The sequence below is a fragment of the Stylophora pistillata genome, chromosome 9 (genome assembly GCF_964205215.1).
Source record: "Stylophora pistillata chromosome 9, jaStyPist1.2, whole genome shotgun sequence".
Taxonomy (NCBI): domain Eukaryota; kingdom Metazoa; phylum Cnidaria; class Anthozoa; order Scleractinia; family Pocilloporidae; genus Stylophora; species Stylophora pistillata.
Genome location: NC_142527.1, coordinates 31967091 through 31991372, shown reverse-complemented (window position 1 = coordinate 31991372; position 24282 = coordinate 31967091). Strand labels below are relative to the sequence as shown.

Sequence of the window (24282 nt, the reverse complement as noted above, 5' to 3'; positions counted from 1 at the left end):
GGCCGTTTCATAGCTACTTTCATCTGCAGCTCATGGATTGACAACAAACACGCATCTTTTCCCTCTGACGAAACTCTCAATCACGTCAGTGAGCAAATGGTAACAGAATTAACAGCCATGATATATTTAATAACTTAATTTGCATGGAAATTAAATTTTTGATTATGCCGATCAAAGTGATTTATGGCTCTGACACTTCGCACAAGCACCAAAAATCTAAGCGCGAAAAAACTCGATCCGTGACTTACATTATTGACCTCGAATGCGGTTAGTTAGAGATGTATACACCCAATAGTCTTGCATTATAAACCAAGAGTCAATATAGGGCAAGTGGCAAGGCGTTGACAAAAAAAATTCCTCTAAAGCTGCCGATCTGGACAAAAGTCAACAGATGAAACCTCCAGATCTGTACAAAGTTGAATTTTATTCAGTTCTGTTGGTTGGATTCAAAATAGTCTCTCCTTCATACAAACGGATTATTCCACACTACACAACGCCTCAGAAATTAAAACGTTTGAAAACTGATGTATTCACAACCACACAATGTCACTTCTACTACCCTACCTGTGAATAAGCGGCGGAAGAAGAATTTAGGAAAACCCTACAACATAACAATGTTTACCGATTAAATAAAACTTGATGTCTATCTGCACTATAAGTGCAGCCAGCTCTCTGAAGAGACGTGTAAATTTTCAAACTATTTCTGTATTAAAAAAATTACTTCAGAGTGCTGCAAAAGGAGCAAAGAGAGAAATGTTCACTTCACAGATCTTCCATACTCATGTTCTGCGATTTCTTGATGCTGACTTGGAATGAGTTACAGGAGTCAAGGAAAAGACAGTTGAGTGTACGAGGGTGTTAAAAGGTTAACTCACTTCATGAATAAAGCTCACAGAACGAGGCGTTCGAGTAAAGAAACCTCCCCTTCTTGAATCAGAAATTGATTAAGGTTTAACTCAAAGTCCAAGTGGCCTTAACTCGGCGACGGTGCTGATCCAGTTTCTGTAGCATGCATCGACTTTGAGTATTGTTATTTCCTCTCAATTAGAGGCTGGTTTCTCGCAGGAAACCATACAATGTGCATCTCGTCGGATAGCATTTATGCTCCTTATGTGCAGAGAGGTACACCGAGACCAAAGAGCAGAGATTCTAAGAGGATTTTAAAAAAAAGTTGTTGGTTATCATTGACGCTACAAAGCCTTCGCGAGAGAGGAAAGTTATGTTTTGTTTTTTAATAAATTAATTTTTTTTAAAGGATATTGTTTTCTTGGCCGTTCCTGTTCTTCCTTGGGTTCGGAATCTTTGACTTCAAGGTGACGGGACTCTTTCTACAAAGTAAACAAACCACCACAATACATAATCTGTACAATACAATAGAATACAATACAATAGAATGCAATACAATACAATATTCTTTATTTAACAAACCACCACAATACATAATCTGTGCGTTCACAACAGCGTATGAATGGTTTACAATACAATACAATACAATACAATATTCTTTATTTAACATACCACCACAATACATAATCTGTGCGTTCACAACAGCGTATGAATACAATACAATACAATATTCTTTATTCAACGAAGGTGACGCAATTAACCCAGTGAGTTATCTAACTTACGGCCTTCACAACAATACAAAATACACATATAAAACAATTGAGACGAGCAAGATAAACCGCGATACAAAAGAAAGAACATGAAAAGGTTGCGCCATAATCTCTAGCCTCCCAGATGTAAGTGGAATTTATGTGCGCCTAAATTCTTACAACTAACTTTTCTGAGTTTGGTTCGCAGTCCTAAACAGAATTGCTAGTCATGTTTATGCGCATACCTTTTTACTCGCGGCTGGTTTGGCTTCCTTCTCTTTTATCCGTTCTTTATCTTTTTCTTTATCTTTCGCTTTTTCCTTCTCCTTTTTTCCAGGTGGTGAACCGTCTGCTGTTTCTTTTCTTGCAATTTTTAGCACTTTTGGTTTCTCCTAAGACCCAAGCGAAAGGATTGAAAAATGTTCAAAACCATAGAAACGTCCGTTAACAATACAACTGAAAGCTGTAGGAAACCTCGTCCAAAATTCTTCCACTTCATTCACGGTCCCTAAGCTAGAAAACTCTGAAAAGGGCTTAAGCTCGACACATCAGCTTTAGAAACTCTTTACGGTGGCCAATTTACATTATCAACTCAGTTTATAAAACCAAATTATCTTGTAAACCCCGTATCGACGCTGCACCACGGTTCCTTAGAAACTTATCCCCTATACTGGAACATGATATTGCGTGACCGATCTTCACACAAGGCGCAACGCCCGTCACGTGACGATAGAACACTTCTTACCTCGCCCTTCACTTTGACTTTTGTGTCTGATCCGTGAGAATTGGATATCTTGGATACAGTCACGGTATTTTCTCCGTCTTCTTTCCTCCTTTTGGCTTCTTTCCCTTCTCCTTGTTCTAACGAAGTCTGCATTAAGTAAGAACCGATGGTCATCGATTAGATACAATTCGTCAGCAAACTACACATCTAATATCTAAACTCGTGGCCAGCTTATCACCAAAACAGAAGATGATAGTACTGCGTGCGCCGTTCATCAAATGGCTTAGGTTTGTGACCGATATAACGCGCGCTCTGATTGACTAAGACCGAGATCAAAGCAGGGCATAGCCTCACTTAATGACCACGGGGCGATTAAGCCGCAAATCAGGAAGAATACAAAAATATAGCTAGCGGTTTAAATCTAGATGAGAGATTGCTGAGCGCAGTTCCTGTTCCCTTTCTCCCACTGATTTCTGAGTGCGATCGTGCCCTTTCAATAATCGTTCCCCTAAGGCTTGACGATTAAACAACTTAATAGTCAACAGCTACACAACCTACCCGTTTTCTGTCCGATTTTGAGGTCTTTTCCTTTTCGTGTTCCATCAGTTTTGATTTCCGTTCCTGATTATCAGGACTCTAAGGAGAATAAGCAAAAAACGAGTTAATTTGTACGCGTATCTAAAACCCTTTCCCATCTTTTCGTTAAGTACTCATTTTCAGTTCCGTATCGGTTATTGTTAGCGCGTCTTTAGCTTTAGTTTTGAATATGATTAGTTGAGAAAGTAGTGCTACTTTTCTAGATCAGCGAAGTAAATTTAACAAAACCAATACAATCCTAGTTTACTTTGGCACTAAATTGAGAATTGCTATATTTGCTATATTTCTTTGTGGCGATCAACAATGGTAAAAGTCCTCGGAAAATACGTTTTATGACCATATACTTTTCTCAGTAAACGTAAAGCTTGACGGTAAAAAGTTAACACTCTCCTGGAATGAGTCGGGGGAGCGAAACACCGACACACCACTACAACATTGGGTGTCCTGTGCTCTGTAACTACTTTTAAAATTTCTCTGCAAAGTTTTGAGGATAAAAAAAATCACCTTAAATGGCTCAGAATCACCAGCAAACTGCGAGGGAGAGTTCTCCTGAAAAACAATATTGAAATATCTCACAACATATCTCCTCTGCAATTATGTGCATTCAAAGGAAAAAGGGCGGAACAGAGTTCAATTTTAAGTATTATAAACTGAATCAAATAGATCAGTTTACATTACTAAAAAGGAATATTTTATTGAAAATTCACTAGACTTATCTGAATACAGAGCAACTAAATACGAGATCAGATCATTGACAACCAAACCTGTGAAGACGGCGAAGAGATGCCTTCGAGTCGGCGACGCTTCGTTTCTAGGAAAAAAAAAACAAACAAACAAAAGAAAAAACACGTCAATGACTAGGTCAGTTATGAGTTACTAGTTATTTTTATCTGACCTCGGTTTTTTCTTTCTTTTTTTTTTTTTTTTTGGAGAAATAGTTCTGCCAGCTAATCCGGGATAATGATACGAAAACACTACAGTGATGAATGTTAGGATTGGGCCGTACATCGCTATCACAAAGCGACCCTAGACCACTTTCATAAATGGCCGCCGTATAAATATTCTTTTGTTTAAATTTAAGTTAGCCCTTCTGGCTTCGCTTGATGATGTATTCTTTTGAATTTTGTACTGGAGAACGAGGCCAGTAGGGCTAATTTGAATTTAAACATAAGAATATTAATCCAGCAGCCATTTATGAAAGTGGTCTATAACGATTTCTTTTTATTCAAAGCGGAAAGCATGTCAACGTAGGTGAACCCATCAATGATTCCCAGACTATTTGACCGGTGTCCAGGTATAAACGCGTTCGGTTTGTTTCTAGAGTCCAGAGCACTGAGTACTAAGTTCTACACCACGTTTACTGTAAGCCCGAACGTTAAAGTACACTGGACGTCTCATTTCGCTTGCTTTTCTTACAATTCTCAAAGAAATCCAACAGAAAATATCTTCCATTCAAAATTACTCCAGATACTATAAGATCACCGCCTAATCAGCCGAAAGAGAGAGCACAACTTCGGTTCTAGCAGTTCGCTGGGCTTTGGCACTACCTTGGTTCTACATCTCTATATCTCCGTCTCCTTCTCGTAATTCTTACTGTAAAACTTTGCGCATCAAACGCGTTCTGCAGCTGACGTACCTTTCTCGTTCTCTCCATCACGTGGCGACTCGGGTACAGCCGGAGATGAATGTTTACTCTTACTTCCCGACCGTTCTTTGTCCTTTTCTTTCAGCCGTTCTTTCGCTTTATCCTTTCCTTCTCTTTCAAGACTCTTGCTTCGTTCTTTCTCTTTGTCTTTCGTTTTTTGTTCCTTGACCTTCTCTGGTTTTTCACCTTTCGCTTTTTCTTTGGGTTTGTCGTTCTGTTCTTTTTCAGTCAATTTTTCTTTATCTTTGTCCTTAAGCTTTTGTTTACTGAAAAAAAAAAAAAACAAAACAAAACATATTAAGGATCGCATCTTTAAGTTTGTAATTGCGTTCTCATGAAAACTCCTGCATTTTATATTTCTTTTCTTGGTTGAACACTCTAAAAGGTCAAAAGGAAATTGTTCCTGAATCCTAAAAATTCTATAAAGGGAGTAATTTCTAAAGAAACTGTGGTGCTGCGTCGATGGGGGCAACAAGGCAATTTGGTAATATCAACAAAGTTAAATTGTAAATTGGCCACCGTAAAGAGTTAAAAAGCTGACGTTTCGAGCGTTGGCCCTTCGTCAGAGCAAAGGACTAACGCTCGAAATGTCAGCTTTTTAACTCTTTACGGTGGCCAATTTACAATTTCAACCTAGTTGATATTACCAAAATATCCTAAAAATTCTAGTTCGTCGTAATATTATAACCGTTTCATTCAGGCTTGCGACACAAATGCAAGTTTTTCCGTCAGTGATAAAGAAGAGCAGCACCAGCATAAACCGCTCCGCACCGTCATTTTGGTGGTAACATTGGGAGAGGGGTCGGGGTCGTGAGGCAGTCGCTAATGTCAGTTTCACGGGAAGAGCAGGTTTGAAAACGGTATCTCTGTAACTTCAGTAGCTAGGGCCTCATTTTCGAAAACTCTAAATTGCAATACCACTCCCACCCGCTAAACCGCGTCAGTTACAAAGAAATAAAAAACTTAAACGTTAAATTTGATACTCACCTGGACTCCGTCTTTTTGCTCGTAGACACGTCACTTCCGTTCGTATTTCCTTCTGAGCTTTTAACGTTGGTGGGTGTTTTTGTTCCTTTTGAGTTTGAATTTGACGCGGCAGTTTTGGAACCTGGCTGATTTGTATTACCACTAGTAGAGCTGGATCTACGATCGACAAAAAATTTTTCAATGTCGTGACCACTGTGGTTAACCAGAACTTGACTTATACGGCTCAGTCAGCGAATCCTGTTTCGAACTTGAATTGGAATCCTGCACAGCCGTTAAGATGTCACGCCACGTTCCTCGAAAAAGGGAGAGTTTCGTGACATACCGAAAAAGAGTTTGTCGTCTAACTCTATGGACAATTTCTCCGAAAATTTTCGAGACCACTTCTCTGAGTGACAGAACAAAATTATACACCGAAAGGTGGCACCTTCTGAGCCTTTGTCGATCAAGTCATGCAAAACCGAGGCAGTCACCAAAAACTGAAGTCCCTTTTGAAGCCGCGAGACCAACACAGTTTGCGAGAGAGACAGCCACTACTTTCTCAACTAAAACTAAAAATAACACAGCAACTCTATCATCTTACTTGTTACTTGGCGTATTTCTTCCAGGCGACTCAGCCTGACCGCTTGGGGTACTGGTGCCGGATGATTTCGCACTGGATGAGCCTGCATTTGATTTACCTGCGGATTTTTCTTGAGATGTGGGCGTGCTGTCGGTTTTGGTCGTGTTGGGACTGGGCAAGAAAGATTAAAACGATGTCACAAAGTATTGAACACTGTTTATTATAAAAAAAACTTCCACAATTCTTCACTGTTGAGGGTTGTTCGTTTTCGACATTCTTCGCTTTGAAGGAAAAACAGACATACCTAGACGATTTTGAGCTCTCCGGCTCTTTTTTCACGTTCACTGGAAAAACAATGAAACAAATTGTCAACAGAACTAAAGGCGAATAAAGTGTGTTACTTTTAGTAGTTTTTCTCACATCACTAAATAACCTTTTTAACAATTCAAGGATATCGTAAAGTTCTAACCTGTGGACTTAAGCTTCACGTCTGCATCGTTCTTTACAGGTTCTACGGGAAAGAAACGAAAATTTACTTAACATGATGATTGCGACTGAATTAAACCGTTGCAGTGGAGGGCAGACTTACTAGTTGAGTCTGAGGTCGCTGTGGAAGTTGGTTGAGGTTCCTAAAGGAATAAACAGAGTGTTAGTGGAATTATAAAAAGTCGACAAGTCTCACTTTACGCGCACAATGGTGTGTAAACTGACAACCAAAAAACGCACAAAAGATTGAAGTTCCCTGAATCATTCGAGATTACCTTCCGAAATCCAATACATAAAGCTGGCTATTGTTTGATGATAAAGGTGTAACACTTCTACTGCAACTCACGGTTTTTTCCTGTTTGACAGCTACTGGTTCACTTTGCGCTGCCGACGGAGTGGTGGTCGCGGGAGGCTGAAAAAAGTGGATCGCGTTTGGAAGGTAAAAAAGTAACCAGAAAAAGAAAAAAATAAAACGTGACATTTTCCATTTGTCTACAAACTTCCAAATGTAAAAGGTGCGAATTACAAAGTAAAATGACAATCGTTTTCTTTTTTTGCATTTGTTCGAGGGAGGGTGACAACAAATCTTGTGTCCTCCATAACAGTAATACAAAGGTAACTGACTGTAGAGCTTACTCAGAAAAACAACACCAAGTTATAACAGTAATACAAAGGTAACTTACTGTAGAGCTTACTAAGAAAAACAAGACCAAGTTGTAACGATTAACCTCTCGCTCGAAACACCTCTATTTAAGGAACATAATATTTGTGTTGCAACTGAAGCAAATACGAGTATAAGCCTCTGCACGCGTTATTAAGGGTCGCTTTCGTCCGAGGGACACTTTTGATAGGTACAACGGTGTTTATTGCAAAGAGACTTCACTATTTCTTGGACCAGATTAACAAACTATACAGTACAGCAACTGTGTTCAGCCAACCTGAAAAAACAGAAAGAAAAAAAACATCAAGTTCGAAATTTTCGTTATTTAAACTTACCTTTTCCTTGTGATGGAATTCGCTCTCTATCACCATGTCTCTTTTCTTCATTTTCAAACGACCTGCATACCTTAAAGATATGAAGTCAAAATATTATAAAAATAACAACAATGTTCTCACACACAACTGGGAGCCATGCCAAGCCGACCATGCAGCCCGACCTTTATTATATCAACACGATGAACCATTAGGGTTACAACACTAACAAAACAGCCGAAACTGAGCCTAGATACAGAAGGCTGACATGCACGAATAACTGGAACTGAGACACTACTTGAAATCCTATATCACTAAAAACATATGGAGGGTGGTTGGGTGGGGAAGGTCAGGCAATGGCGGAAGGCAACAAAACAACTGAACTGAACCTTGAAACGCCAATGTGACCTGGAGACCCCTCACACACTCGAACCCAATCTCCCAGTTGCGTGTGAGAAAAACGTTTTCCGCTTCTTTCGTCCCTCAGCCAGCGGAAAACCACACATAATACCGCTGCTCAGTTTGGAAAAGATATAAAAGAAAAACCCCATTAATTGCTGTCAAAAGATTCTAAACATTCCACAAAAAACAAAAAATCCAATTCTCCTACCCTACAGCTAACGTGTAAATATCCTGTCGCTTTTCTTTCTCCTCTTCACAGATCTTATCGATTCTTCTTTCCAGCGCTTGACCAAGATTTAACACTTTCGGGTAATTCGGCAAAATCTTTGAAAAGAGTTGGGAAAAATTAAAAAACAACAAAACACAAACGCTTACCACGATATGCCCTTTGGAGGAAGGGCTCGAAATCTCGTCTCGCTGCTTACATTACAGATCACTGCTGCATGTGAATGTTCCGAGAACAATAGGCATTCTGCCAGATGACTTTTAACAAGGCTACGAACCTACCTTGGTTAACACCATAATTGTGTTTCTTATTTGAGTGTAATCCTTAGATTCTAAGCACACCACAAGAGCCTGAAGAACAGAAAAAGACAATGAGAACGAGATACAACTTAACTATTTGAGAAATGATTTTTTTAAGCGAGTATAGCTCATTCAAAACCGAAAACAAAATTGTTGTGTGTGAAAAAGAAAAAAAAAATTAAACAAATAAAAAAACTTGAAAACAGCTCCGCTGCAGAATCTTGAGAGAAGTAAAGCAGTTACTTAGCAATTATTGGTCGGTTAAACTTTAGCCGACCAATCGAGACAAAGCAAATGACCCTCGTTGCCTGTGTCAAGCTCGGGAAAAGTTACGAAAGTCGAGCCAGTTGACATTTACGGTATTGAATCTGCATTTAAGTGGATTAAGAACATTTTTAAACCAATAGAACCGTAAGTTTTTGGAGCACTTGGGAGCGGAAGTTTTTACGTCAGCATTTCGACTCGTGGATGTGCCACGTATCAAAAGAACTTCTTACAAAGCTCACTATTCTCACCATATTTTCTGCGCTTTGACTCAAAATATTTCTACAGTCTGCATTGTTTCAGTGAGTTGGGAATTATACTTCAAGTACCTTTGTAAGTTTGTACTGCCATTTGTGGCAAACGTGTCTGTAATTCTCGTAGTCAAGATGATCAGCTTTATCGTTGTTGGTAGCTCTTAAAACTGTCACAAATCCCGGATAACTACCGCATTCCTGGCGAAAAGCGAAAATAAAAAGCAATTTTATACTATACGTATTAAGCATTTCCTTTACTTGAGACAAGCCATCTCGTATCTAATTGTACTCTGACCACAAGACAACTAAACATTTGAACGATGCAATAAATTACCCCACATTCAAGGGAAAATTTGTTTAAATCAGTGTTTGTCTACGAACATAATTCAGTAACCTAGTACAAACAAAGGGTCATGCCCGGAAAACTAGTATACTTTGAAAGGAAGGATCATTGCAAAAGGCGTATCACATGAAAATATTAATAAGGGAAAATAAACAAAAACAAAAAGAGTACCTTCTCGTATGTCTTCTTGTCACCGTGCCATCTCATCACTATTTCAAGCATTGAACATAAAAACCGACCTAACACAAAAAAAAATTTGAGGTTAGCTCTCAAATATGACACTCTTCAACCAGACACGTACCTGCTTCTCCTTCTAATTTCATCTAACCTCATCAAGGCACTGCCTCCTGGCCAATGATGTTCTTTTATTTTACAAAGTCATTCAAACAGCCATTCAGAAAAATTGTAAATTTTGGTAGAGATACAATTCAAGAACTTGATGGAAACACATGTAACCAGCCCTAGGCGCGGAAAAACGCGGCTGACAATGTCGAGATTTGTTTCAGCTTTACATCTGACTGGTTGAGAAAATGGCGCGAGTTTTTTTTCACCCAATCACAGAGCGCGGTTGAGTTACGCCAACGCAATCCAAAACATATTTGACTTTCAATTGGAAAATTATTCCATTTGCAACACTGATTCATAATATTCGTTCACGTCACTTACCATATCTACTTGCCTCGTTTTCTGTACAGCTGGCCACTGTGTAGGAAATATCTGAAAATACCTTGAATGAAAAATAATGCAATGTATCGTGAAGTTTCTCCCTTTAAAATAGAATAATATCTACTACGTGAGTTTAAATGTCACTTACTCTATCGAAGCAGAGTAATGTCGAGAAGTTTGGCGTTTTGAGGTTGTGCAGCATGTGGACAAACTTGGCGCAGTACACAGCATCACTCGCAGTAAACACACATCTCGGGAACATACAGAGCTGAAGAAACTGTGTAATGGTCTCACTCTTTGTCGCTTCTAAAAGACAACACACCATACCTCAGATGCGTAAGAAAAGTTTCTGGTACAAAGCGCAGCAAAAATCTCTCTAAATAATGAGCTTGATACAAAAACATGTAACAAAAGCAGTAAGGAACCAAAAACGATGAAAGATAGCTAGGAAAAGAGACGATAAAATCAGATTGCAGACAACGAACTTGAAAAATCCCGAAAAAAGTTTTCCACAGGAATAAACTGTGACATCATTTAGATAACTTTGAACTTACTTGCTGGCAACCACGAGTCCCTCTCATGTTTAAGCGATGCCATAACTCTTTGGTTATGTTCTTCTTGTTGTTTAAATTCTTCTTTCAATTTTTCCACTAAAAGAGAACACCTCTCCTTTTCCTTCTTCTTTTTGCTGACCGGCTGTGAAGAGGATGACATACTTCAATTAAATACACCTGAATTATACTCAACACAGGCAACCCACACTGGCAACCCACACTGGCAACCCACACTGGCAAAAGGATTCAAGTTAGCTTCACTTAGGCACTAGGCTGGTATCAACAGGGGCTCTTAGGGGAAAAAAAACATATTTCACGGCTACAATGATTCAAGAAATTACTCTCCACTAGCAAAAGGGAGGCATTTTTGCTGTACTCTTTGCCGGGCGCGGGTAACCGATGTGGACACGAAACACATTACAAAAACTATCAGATGATGATAAGAAGAGAAAATTAAAAGATCACTGAATTTTTTCAGACGTCCGTTTTGGTAATAAAACTTACCATGTCTTTGTTATCATCAAGTTGTGCCTGCTGTTGTTTCAATTTACTCAGTTCCTGTTCATATCTTTCGGATGGTACATACAGATCAAACATGGACAGCGCCCAGAAAGTCACATACAACTGAGGACTGAAATATTGACAAACCACACGATTGTTATGAGCGGCAACGGACCAGTCACGAAAATGTTATCTGCAGTTCAATGGCAGAGTAGTCTGCCTGTAATTGGAAAGCTGAGGTTTGAATCCTCAAGATTGAGTTTGTTTGTTTCCAGTTTTAATTTCTTTTTCTTGTAATAATATACATGAAAAATTTACACGCTTCTGATTGCTAAAAAAGGGGTGAAAATTACAAATAGCACATGTGCGCGCTTTTGAAATTTTATCTGTCTTGATCTTCTGTGATGCTTTTTTCGTGTAAATTATCAATAACTATTAACATGATTTCGAGTGCAATTTGGTGTAAATAAGTTCTTGCAAATTTATCAAAGACTACAAATTTTGTTGTCTTTGAAAAATTTACTCGTGCCTAATACCAAATTGCACTCGAAAACATGTTAGTACCTATAAAAAAACTTATATTCCAGCAATTTCAGTATATCTTTGTTGCAACTGTTCATAGCAACCTCCAACCTGTTCTCTTTCAAAATTAAAGATAAGTGCTCCTTGCTGACTGCCATGCAAGCTCATGTACTTTCGTAATAAGAATTTGATTCGATCTTTCGTGGAGACAATATTCCACAGTTGATCAATTTCTCCATTCTCACCACCTGTTTGCTTAACAATGTATTGGAATTGAAGAAAGAAGATGCACTCTGATCGACCTACCTGATACTGTTCCAAACTCTCGGTGCCTGCAAGAGCCGCGCACTCTGAAATACAGGTTCCATCGCAGAATTCACCGCTTCAATGTAGCACTGCAGAATTTGCTGTCAATAAACAAATTAAATGTTATCTGCTGGGAATGCAGAACAGATATATTCATCCAAATACCTGTGAAAAGGCATACTTCATACGGTGCAGCAGTTATGAAACCCGGATGATTTCTCTGTTGTACATTTTGCACGGTTTGATAACGCCTTGGCGAGCAGAACTTTCAGTATCTTTCCAGTCACATTGAACCAACTAACTAAAAGAAATTACCTTCCATATACTCTTTCCGTCAATAAAAACCCCAACCATGCACAAGGGCAATATCGAACAAGCCTGGTCGATAATGGCCATATATACTTAACGTATGGCTAAAGGCAGGCCTTTTCGGAAAGAATGTGAACAATATGCGCACAAGCAAAAATGGCCCATATTGCCAATTTGAATATCCAATCATCGCACAGGATTAGCGCTGCCTTATCGGCTCGCGGAGTCAGTCATATATCGTCTTGACAAAACTTTATTTCTGCTGTTGTTTTCAAACTCACTTTTTGTTGAAGCTGTTTTCCTTTGACAGCTATAGCCTTCTTTGCTTCCTCATATTTGATCTAGGAAGTGACATCAGAACAAAACACTTAAAAAATGTGTTCCTTTGTTCAATATATTACTGATGAGATCTTACCTAAAATAAAATTTATCAGAATTAACACATTTTTGTTTTCAATACTCACATCTATCTGGTGTACAAACATGGGTCTGGACAGAAAGAATGCCACGTCTGGAGTCAGATGATACGTTTGGCCTAAAACATCCAAGGACGGGACGTGAGATTCGTACTCTTCAGCAGTTAACTGGGAAGCAAGGAAGCCACCGAATTGTACTAAGGTATCTTGGCACTAGAAAACAAAATAATGTCTACAGTTCAAGGAGAGGATATTGTAAACACAATACTACCTCTACAGAGCTGTCAATAGGAGCCGCTAGATGATTTCAATAGTTTGTAATCTTTAACCGGCTACTTCTAGCTATCAGCCTTTATTTACTTCTAGCTCATTCTACTACATGAGAACTACAAAGAACACATGCGACATTTTAACGGAATGGTTCCACTTAGACAGAGACATTCACAGAAAATTCTCTTTGTTGAATTTGTAACCTTCAGTGCAATGGAAGAATCATGTCGTACCTGGTCATAAAGCTTTCCAACAAGCTTCAGATGTCTATCAGGATCTTCAAAAAACACAATGCCATTCCTCTGTTGAGCCATGAGTAAGCAGAGCGGCAAGTCTAACTTTCCCTCTATGAGAATGTCTCTTAACCTCTGGGAAGATTTCTTAGTGTTTCTTATCTGGCCAAAGTATCCACCCTGGAGAAAAATATTGGGACAAATATACAACTGTTGGCCATGTAATTGTAAACCTTGTCTGCCAACATGAATCAAGTGAAGAAAAAGTTCTTAGAAACTTCCCTTCAATCGATGATAAAAGGCACAATTCATCCTTTAATCATTTAACCCTCAAGAGTGACTAACATCCAATTTCTCCCAACAATTTCACCCCTGAATCACACATTAAGGTCAGGAGAATAAAGGAAATGATCACCAACTTAAGAAGCTCTTGATTTTGAAACAAATTCTCCTTGTCAGCACATTTGAAAATGTATAGAGAACAGTATAGAGAATATGTGTACTGTACTGATGTTACTGCCCTTATCTCAGTTTCCATGGCATGTGGTAACAAGAGGTATGCTACAGTCACTGAAAGGGATGCTAATGTAGTCTTCACCACAACATTATGTCAGTTTCCATGAAAGTTTTTTGGTTCTAAATGGAAAGAGGCACTGAGAGCAGAGTAGCTTCTCCTGCAACACCACACAAAAACTCGGCCAGGACTTGAGTCCAATGCACGAACAACTGGGTACTGTTGCCGCACAGGGCAGACAACTAGAAACATATTTACCTCAGCCCTCAGTAGTTCACCACCTGACAGAGCCTCAAGTTGTGCTGCCGTCACCTCCTCTGAGATTTCAATTCCAGACATTTTCTGAACAACTTCCTTCAAAACAAGCAAATCAAAACTCTTGCCAGCTTTCAGCTGATTAGCCACATACTGCAGAAGACCAGTAAGTTCAATGGAATACTTGCGGAATACAGTGCCGCAGAACACAGCTAGACCTGAAACAGAACAATTACGAATTCAGTTATACATCCGTTTACAGAGAGAGAGAGAGAGAGAGAGAGAGAGAGAGAGACCTTTGAGGAATCTCTCTCTCTCTCTTACTAGCATGAAGACCCATATTAACTAAATACAAGAGCCGTTGACGAAAATACTTAACCAGAAAAATTTTTTTTAAAAAGTGGGCTTTTTAACAATAGCACTCACGGCCAAGATATTGTCATAGCGTTTTCACTACCTGAATATTGTAGGTTGTTTGCTCTAAAGAAGGCCTACCAAGGGGGGATCACGGGCACCCCAGGACCCCCCCTCGGCTGCACCCTTGTTGCATACCCTGTGTAACAATTGTAGTGTTGCTACAAAATGATCAACCTTACTTTTGAGCCACTCGGAGATGTTTGTGTCTTCATGTTTTAGTCTTTCTCTTTCAGGATTTGCCAGAGCCTCAATGATACAATCTGTCTTCTTGTTAAGGAAAAAACCAAAAGTACTTGTAAACTTGCTAACATTTAACCTTATTTACAATTTAAGGCTATAGTGTATGTTGAAGTTGAAGTTCATTTATTTGTTTAAGCAGGTTGATTAATTTGGCAGCTGTAATAGCTGATGTGGACCTGCTGTCCTAACCCACCCATCCCACCCCAGGGGAGGACAGCCATCACACAGTAATCTCGTGTGTGGGAAATTAACGTCTCCTGCTCCAACCCTGCAAGAGACGGGACCTCCATTTATTCGTCCCTATCCGAGAAGACTAGAATATCTAACCATTTCTTGATGTTATAGAAAGGTAGCAAATTCTTCTCAACTATTTTAAGACCATGAGTGTTGGTCCGACCAGCAGAGAGAGAGAGAGAGACCTTTGAGGACTCTCTCTCTCTCTCCTTTGAGGTCTCTCTCTCTCTCTCTCTCTCTCTCTCTCTCTCTCTCTCTCTCTCTCTCTCTCTCTCTCTCTCTCTCTCTCTCTCTCTCTCTCTCTCTCTCTCTCTCTCTCTCTCTCTCTCTCTCTCTCTCTGCTGGTCTGCTGGTCTGCTGGTCTGCTGGTCTCTCTCTCTATGCTGGTCTGCCATATTGTGTACAACATAGATGACCTAAATGAAGAAAAACTGTTGCCCCCTTGGCATCTACAGCAATGCCCTGCTGAGGGACATGAGTGAAGTTAACATTTTTTGACCTGGGGCAAAAAATGGTGGAGCACAAACAACACAATATCTCTTTTCACAGTTAGGATACAAGCTAAAACATCATATGCCAAAGGAGTGAGGTACTTGAGTGAGTCCACCACTGGCCCAATGAAGTTATCATACTTCTGAATCTGTGACAAGAGCTGTGCAAACATAATAAAATCATGAGATGACAAAGAGTTTCCTAGCATCAACTGGGTTTTATAGTATAAAGCTCCTGAGTGCAAGGACCTTGCCAAATCCTCACACTTTCATCATCATTACTGGCCAATATAACAAAAAGGACGAAAATAAAACAGACAGCAGAAAATATCAAGCAAAGCTTAGGTTACTCATATGTCGATGAAAAAAGAATAATATTGCAGCTCTCGAGAAAATACTGAGATAACAATGATACATCAGCATAAAAGCAGCTTGATTTCACTCCGACATACATTAACACGTGCACTGTATCTGATGGCTAACAACTTACATATTCAAACAATATGCCTGGGTTACTGTGACTAAGTTTGCCAATCTGCCTTCCAGAGGGTTTCACATTTTCTTTGGTCAACCTCCTGAGGACAGCAATTAAAACATAAAAAAATTACAGGAAACTCTAGCCTCTGACAACTCATTCTATTAAATTCTGAAACTGCACTGAACTTACTTAGTGATGTATTTTGCTCTCTTTATTGTGGCAGCTTTTGCTAAAACCATTTTAGGATGACTGCTGTAAGATTCATTCTTCCACTGGCCATAGAGGCGATACCTAACAAAAGAGACACAATTGAATTTTCTTAATAATAGCTGCTTTGTTTTTAACATGTTGCACTACCAGTCAGTTAATATTTAGGATGAATGTTTGTGGATGAACGAATGAAGAGGCAATTTCTCCAGCCACAGCATCAGAAATTCCACAATTTCTCTTGGAAGTTTGCAGCATTGAAAGATGATGCAAGTTCCTCTATTATAATAATAAGAGGACATCAACTCTCATGTAATTGAGCTACACTTCCCTAACAATATAAGGTAAACTTGAGAATTCTCTTGAGTAGCTAGGATCCCTTCAAAACTGTGCTTCAACAAGAACCACATGGTTCCTGAAGGTTGTGGTCTCTGACATGCGAGGTGCTCTGTAGCTGTTAAAAGCTTACTCAGAAGGAGGAGCTATACAAGTCACTCAAAGACCAAAGTTAGTCATTTATGGTATCTGTTAGTCACCTGTGGTATCTGTTAGTCACCTGTGGTATCTGTTAGTCACTTGTGGTATCTGCTAGTCACCTGTGGTATCTGCATTCTGCTACAGTGAAGCCTTCATCCCTCTTGCTTAACATTACTAAGGACAATCTTTATAGAATAATGATGCCTCCTTTATGGCAGAGTTAGACTTTGATTTTACACAATTCTAGATTTGTGTACCCTGCATCCTGGCTGAGACACACATTTCATACCTGAGCTCATATGGAAAACGGCACAACATGGCCCAAAGTTCTTCCGCTAAACTGGAGTTGCATTCCAGTAATGATATTGATGGCAACAAAACTTCATCCATTAGGGTCAAAAACCCACACCAGACTTTCTCAACCTATAGACAGAGTTAATTAAATACCTCAACACAATCTGAACCTTCCCGAGGTGATAAAAATTCATCAAAACATTACCACATTTTCTGGTAAAAAGATGATGACAATAGATTAACTTATTGGATGGAATGTTACTGGTAACTGTTATAACAAATTTTTTTGTGATAAATTTTTAAGGCACTAGAAGGGAAAATTATGTAAAAGATCTGAGGAATTTAGGCACTGAACAAGCACAAGAAAGCACAGAAAAAAAAAAAACAACATAAAGTGGCAGCCAAATTAAAGCTAAGGTGGATGGACAAATCAGTACAGAAGAGAGAAGAGCTTTGTTTAACCCTATACATCCTAACATCAGAATATATATTCTCCATATCGTTTTCTAAACATTTCCAAAGGCGATAATAAGAATTTGTTTAACAATCAAGCTTCTTTTGTTGGTGATCATTTCCTTTATTCTCCTGACCTTAATGTGTGATTTGGGGGTGATATTGTAAGGAGAAATTAGATGTGGTTACTTTTAAGGGTTAAGGAGTTAAAGAAAAAAAACCCATGATGCCCAGGAGCTTTGTTATCATGGCCATTATATTCATGAGAATTATTAATGAGATGTTGAGAACTCCACAGTTGATCACTATAAAGACTGCCAATTGTAAACACAACAAACCTGAGCTGAATTCTGCTCCTTGTCCTCAAACACATTTGGATGCTGTCAACACAAAACACAAAAAGAAACATTTTCAGAAACTCTGTTTTAAAATATTTCTATTGTATCCAAAACAGAAAAATAATCTGTGTTGTTTCCTCATCAGCACTGTTTTGTTATCATGATAATACTCAACGATTTTGATTGACCATCACAGAGGAAACGCAAAATAACTTGTCTTCAATTTTCAATCATTTTGTCAAAGTAACAATAAAATTAGCCTGGGGGTTTGCCTTATACATTTTTGAATCTCAAGAGCAACAGTAATTGACAAACACAAACAATGCACAGTGGCTTCCCTAAACAATATCAAAAAAATCAAACAGCACACAGGTGATGAAAGCAGATAAACTAATCAGCAGGCAGGTGTTTCTTCAAACTCCCAAAATTAATCTACAAGGAAACCCTTGAAGGCAAGATAGGAGCATTACAAATACTTTGAAATATACCTCAACCTTCCTAGTATTCAAACTTTACACTTTAATTCCCAAGATCTGATTGTGAATTCTCCCCTCTAGCTGCTACACATTTCCTTGTAAATTGGTTACAAGAATTTGGTGTTCAATCACGGTAAGAACTTCTACCTGATAAGTTTGAGTATTCTCATTACCTGTTTGCTGGATAATGTATGGATATTATAGGGAAAAGTTGTATGTTAATCACTTTTGGGATTTACAGGGTTAAGGTGGCATCTCTAGGAGATGACCCATGTCTGCACTCAGGGTGTTAATAAAATCTTTTCATGAATTTGCCAAAACTTAAGTATATTAATGTTAAATCTTCAGTGTTGGTCCCCAGACAATCTGAGAAACTGCTTCAACTTACATGTAATTAAAAGGAATGTATCAATGCTAAAGGAGAGAATTGCTCCAGAGATCTTAAGGATCAAAGGATTTCTCATGCTGCACTTACATCTTTCATGAATCCTTTACTAATTCTCAGGATTTTTGCCATGAGGATTGGATCAGTGGATAAGTGAGGGCCCAGGTGAAGTAACATGGAAAACACACAGTCTGGAAGATCAGTGAAGACTTTGCACTGTGGTGGTCCCCCTGGAACAGGTGCATAAGGTCGTCCTCTGGCTGCCTTGGAAGCATGTCTAAATAAAAATTGAATGTCTGTCAACAACTCTCAAAAGACGAGCAAACTTTTCTAAGAATTTTTAGATTCAAATCAATGAAAAATGCAGCAGGAAACTTGATTGTCTGACTAGTGATCACAGGGTTGATTGTAAGTGCTAGCTACAGGTAAAATTCAGCAGATGAAAAAGTGGCGATCGCTGACTGGATTTTTGGCCAGAGATCACTTGGTAAACCACAGTGGGTACTTCCAAGGTTACACACTTAGAATCATTCACCACCTTTGAGCTGCCTTACTTGAAATTTCAGCCACAGCGTAATTTCTCAGCTACAACCCTGGTGATAAGAGAGAAACTAAAGCTTTGATAGCATCAAACTCACCTTCTATACAATGGTTCAATAGTTGTATGAATAAGCTTGCATAATCCCTTGGCTATGGGGGAATGGGACACAGCAGCAAGCGGAGGTAATCTGTCCAGAATTGAACAGGCATGGTCCCATGCACCTACCATCAGCAGTGCTTCACACAACCCAAACTTCTGATTGTCTGGAACCTGGGGAATTTAAAGATCTGAATAAATGACAAGAACCCAGGTATAATTAAAAAAAAATATTTTTTTTAGCTTCTAGAACAAGAGTGAAGGAAACATACAATTGTAGGCTTATCATTTTCTTTATTTTCCTTATTGTTTTCTTCATTATTTGCTGCAGCAATTTCCTGCAAAACAAAAAATATAACATCAAATATACATGTAAGTATTGCAGATAGAAAAACCCAATCAACATATCTTGGGAAGACACATCTAAGAAAGATAACTTGTCCCTTTAAGGGTCAATAAGTTCCCTTACTTCATAACTTTAACGGTAGATACAAGAATTTGGTGTTTTGACAAGACAAAACTCTTCACATGATAAATCTCTATATTCTCTTTACCATCTTCCTGGATATTTTTGTGAAATTGTGGGAAGAAAATCAATATCAATACCTTCTAAGAGTTTGAGGATAAAGGGTTCTACATAAACAACACAAAAAAACAAGTTCCAAGTCTTTAAACAACCCATGCTACTCCACCTACCGTCTGGTACAGCATTTTCTACATATGTACTTTAGAAATTCAGAATTGAGAATAACTTACAGCTAAAACTGCCATGTTCATCTTCCTTGCTTCCTGTTTGGCTTCATCCATTCTTGATGTGTTGCTAGTGATGATGTCTGCATCTGAAGGACTAAGCTAAAGAAAGAATATTGAACTTCTAACACCTTTTTACTTGCAAAAGTTCTTAATAACTAGCTCTTGGAAATGTGAAGTAAAAGTTAGTGATCCCCTCTGGATCATGTATTACTGGTGGCCATCAAATTGAAAAAGAAAAAAAAAAAAAAAAAAAAAGCACAAGATCTCATAAATAAGCCCCTCCATTCCAGTAAGCAACCCCTCCATTAAGTGAATAAGAACATCCTCTATTAGCTAAAATTTAAAATTAGAGCAATACCCTTCCTTCCCTCCCAGAGAGCATTAGCCATGTTGAAACCTCACTGTCCGACCTTGCTCAGGAGTACATGTACAATACCCATTTTTAGTGTGTCACCACATTAAGTTTGGATTAAACAATAGGAGAAGCATCTGTGCAGTCCAGTCAAATCTGGTCACTCTTCACTTTCCCTTTTGTGAATGAAAAAGTTTTCAGAAAATATTCTTACAACACACTGTTACAATTATCATACTTGCCTGATTTAAGCCCTTAATTTTTGTGAGTATATTACTTACATAAAGATAAAGGTCATCCAAGTTCAGCAGACCATGCTTTATAAGCAGAGCTGTTAAATGGAAAAGTGATGGAGGGGTGGGCAAGTCAGGCTGGTCCTAGAACAAAAGTCCACCATAGAAACAGTGTCAGGCAAAAATTTTAGTTTCATCGTAAAACAGTCACTCTTAAAAATAATTGATTTCTAAAACCCGTACCTTATAAAATTGGAATTTAAAGCCTATAATGTGACAGAGGGCAGTGGATTCACATTTCTCCATGTATGATTTCAAAAGGGGAAGAAAGAAGTCCTCTATATCAATGCGGCATTCAAACGAGTCCAACAAGACATCAAGAGTTTTGTTTGGGTCAAGATTGAACCGCCCTGAAAAAAAAAAATTATAATAATTCAATGATGTGACTGTGTCAATCCAAATTTTACAAACAAACTCTTTGGATTCTTGTAAAGTTCTTGATCATATTGAAAATCTGGAGCTCTTGGTATAAAACAAGACTATGTTATCAGTTAACAATGATGAAGGCAGTCAAGAATAATATGATTTTCGTCAGTATTTCTGGTAAAGTGAAGTGAAAGTAGCTGACTGAGGATGGCAGACTGGCCATCCAATTTGGTCACCTTCCAGCTCAAATTGACAGCTCTGCATGAGCTTGGTATCTTACAGCTATTCTGACCTATTAGAGACTTAATGTTCTCCAGAACTCTTTCACTGGTGACATGTCCACTGATTTCTTGTCCCAGTTCTGTGACCAGTTTGGCATAGCCCTCACTCTCCTCTCTCACAAGATTGAATTTCTGTTGCTTATAGCTAAGGAAACGAAGATAATGACAGACTTAAGATAATTTGCATAGAAAAGACCCAATAAAAAGAGAACAATAACATATTTGGCACGGAAAAAACAGCAGGCCTCTACCTGATATCATTCAAATTGTAAGACTTGGTCAAGATACATGTACAACAAATTCTAGAAAAAATAATCACTTTAAAATAACCTTTTCACTCCCAAGATCTTCCTCAGTTAATAATTCTCCTCACTGTCTGCTATACAATTCTTATAATGCAAGTTTCGAGAACTTGGTTTTGGATCAACTAATAATCCTCTTATTGATATTTTTCTTTATTCTCATCACTTGTCTGCTTAATATTGTATAGCTATTATAAGGAGAAAATGTATCTTGGTCTCTCGCGGGAGCTAGAGGGTTGATGGCCTACTAAGAAACACACACCAGGATTGTTATCTAACAATTTATGAAGGAAAATTCTGTAAGTTCTTTAAGGCAGATAGAAAGTAAAGCTTACTTGCTAGAATGAGCTCTTCAAATGTAAACTATGTATTACTAATCTTAAAAACTAATTACTTAGCCATGAAAATAAGATATCTCCAAACACTGAAAGGTTGAACTTCACCATATACATACAATAACTTAGTCTTGGTCCTGACGTATTTCTGATTAAAAGCCTTTGTTGACTGAATGATTCCTAGTGAGTCCAAAGTCTCCACTTCCAGCCTTTCCTTGAGCAGAACTTCTGGAACCAATCCCTGCAGCAATATACATAAAAAAAAACATTAGATATCCTTAAATAGCTTTTAGCAAGTCAGTATATAAACATTTTTTGCATCATTAGGTATGATCAGGAATTGTACGTGGCTTTCGAAGAATATCAGGTCCTCCACTACATCAGAGTTTCTTGGTCTCTGTACCAGTGATATCTCAAATTCATCACTAGTCCCTTGGAAGGCCTAATATATGTTCTTTTGTTCAATGATATCTTAACATAATCCTGCCATTTTGAATTCGAGTTATATACCAATCCCTTTGCAATTCACCTAAATTATTTGAAATACTAGCTGAGAGCAAAAACTGCCAAGAAGATGGCTATTGGAAGTTCAACTTTTACTCTAGTTTCATGGTTTCAGAGAAAATAGTCGGCAACTTTGCTTGATATACCATATTTACCCATGTATATTATAAATACGGTAAATACCATAGACAGCAAATTTCACCAGTTCCCAGCCCTTACTGAAACCCCCATTACCAGTGCAAAGAGTTTCTTAGAAAATGAAAGTAATTTCTTGGAACAATATCACCACTTTTTGGCTCCAAACATACCCCACAAGCTCCAACGAGAGACAAGAACCTCTCTCTGCTTGGCTTGTCCTCGGCGCACTGACTCTCCACATCTATAGGATTGTGAATACACCAGGAACCATAGGATACATAAAATCATGAAAACCTGTACTCCTGACAACACTGCAGTCAGCACATGATATTGGACAGAACAAAAAAACATATTTTAATGTAAAGCAACAGCAATAATTGGATAGAGCTTGAGTACCCAAGATACATATCAGGTCAGCTAACAGCGATGAACATCCTGGATGGACTTCCTGAAAGATGAAACCAAAATAAAATTATACAAATAATAGTCAAGTCAAAGCCTTGGTGACACCAGAACTGCTATTGAGGGCATTGACCCCTTAGCTCTCAGGATTTGATTGTTAATTCTCCCCTCCTGCTGCTACACATTTCATTGTAGATTAGTACAGAGAATTTGATGTTAGATCAAGAAACAACTCCTGTTTGATAAGGTTGAGTATTCTCATTACCTGTTTGCTGGATTATGTATTAACATTATAGGGAGAAGTTACATTTTAATCAATTCTTAGAGTTAAAGGGTCAAACATAAAACAAAGGATTACCAGGCTCCTTTGTGCTCCAGTTAAGTACTGATGCACTGCTTTTAAAATTATCTGACACCAACTAATCCAGCAAACCCTAAGAGCAACTAGCATCTAATTTCTCCCAATAGACTAACTGCTCAATCAAACCTTAGGGTCATGAGAACAAACGGAAAGATTTCCATATAACTCCATACCAATCAAACACAAAGCCGTACTCCCAAAGGAAATCTGTGGTTTTGCTTATGCTTTCCTTTATCCAAGAATTGAATACGTAGTGAAGTATATGGTTAAAAGGAAATCTTGCCAAAGAAAGGAAATGATTGCTAACTAAAGGAACTCTTAACTTTAAACCAAATTCTCCTTGTCAGCGCCATGGTAATTTACGAAGAGACACACTGAAGTTAAGGCATAAAACATTACTTATTAAAGTCAAAAACAAAGTGTTTCACTTGCCCCTGACTCAAAACAACAAGTTAGAGTTTCCTGGGAAACTAATCCATCTGAACAGTTACAAAGATGCGCGGACATTTCGTTTTCAGACGGAACCACTCTGTTTCCCTAAAAACTAATTAACTGCTGGCATAAAAACAACTTACACAATTACAAAAGCACGGTCGAAAAATTATGTTTACCTCCAAAAGTCTTATGAACCAAGGCGGAACGTCTCATTGAATTACACTTGTGCATTAATTCGACTCAGAATTAGAAGTAGGAAATCGAACGAATAATCAAAGAAAAAATGTGTTCCTTACTGTGACATCTGACAGGAGCGGTAAAGCATCTTCCTGTCTCAGATCTCCTCGAATAACATGGCTAAATACTTCATAGATCACGCGTTTAAGATCTAAGGTACAAATAGAAACAGTTATAGAAATCATCATAAGAATTCAAATCGAATTGACGAGTTTACCAACCATTCTCTCCGCACTGGAAGTTTAGTTCCAGAAGCTCTCCATCTTTGCCCCGCGCGCAGTTCTTGCACAAACGAAACCTGCAAAAAAAGTACGATCCTAAAAGATCTGAGTGTAAGATTGGCGCTTCAAAGAAAATGAACAGCCTTACACTTCATCTTTTCCCGATTTTTCCCAATTCTTTACTAAATTTGATGGGACAGCGATGGCCGCCATTTTTCCTCCACATGGCGCAAGTATCCCGGATGTTTACAACCGCAATACGATTGCAGGCGCAGT

The 24282-nt window shown here is 38.4% G+C and overlaps 1 protein-coding gene across 1 annotated transcript; it reads right to left on the bottom strand.

Moving 5' to 3' along the window:
* Window positions 1–405: 405 nt before the first annotated feature.
* On the bottom strand, window positions 406–24263 carry LOC111334411 (THO complex subunit 2). Its single transcript, XM_022940127.2, has 47 exons — window positions 24155–24263; window positions 24007–24083; window positions 23845–23936; window positions 22747–22798; window positions 22521–22591; window positions 21828–21949; window positions 21083–21216; window positions 20608–20774; window positions 20413–20508; window positions 19783–19878; window positions 19299–19364; window positions 19028–19200; window positions 18480–18666; window positions 17529–17570; window positions 16733–16866; window positions 15949–16050; window positions 15772–15856; window positions 15349–15442; window positions 14496–14576; window positions 13903–14117; window positions 13131–13310; window positions 12676–12840; window positions 12493–12552; window positions 11903–12003; window positions 11078–11204; window positions 10574–10715; window positions 10168–10325; window positions 10020–10080; window positions 9525–9592; window positions 9086–9208; window positions 8475–8543; window positions 8176–8291; window positions 7590–7659; window positions 6940–7005; window positions 6697–6736; window positions 6577–6618; window positions 6412–6451; window positions 6129–6278; window positions 5549–5704; window positions 4553–4827; window positions 3681–3727; window positions 3421–3465; window positions 2878–2955; window positions 2341–2466; window positions 1841–1987; window positions 1261–1328; window positions 406–816 (listed from the first exon to the last, which is right to left on the bottom strand). The coding sequence occupies exons 1-47, from the start codon at window positions 24217–24219 to the stop codon at window positions 780–782; spliced, it is 4908 nt and encodes a 1635-aa protein (XP_022795862.1). The 5' UTR covers window positions 24220–24263; the 3' UTR covers window positions 406–779.
* Window positions 24264–24282: the final 19 nt, after the last annotated feature.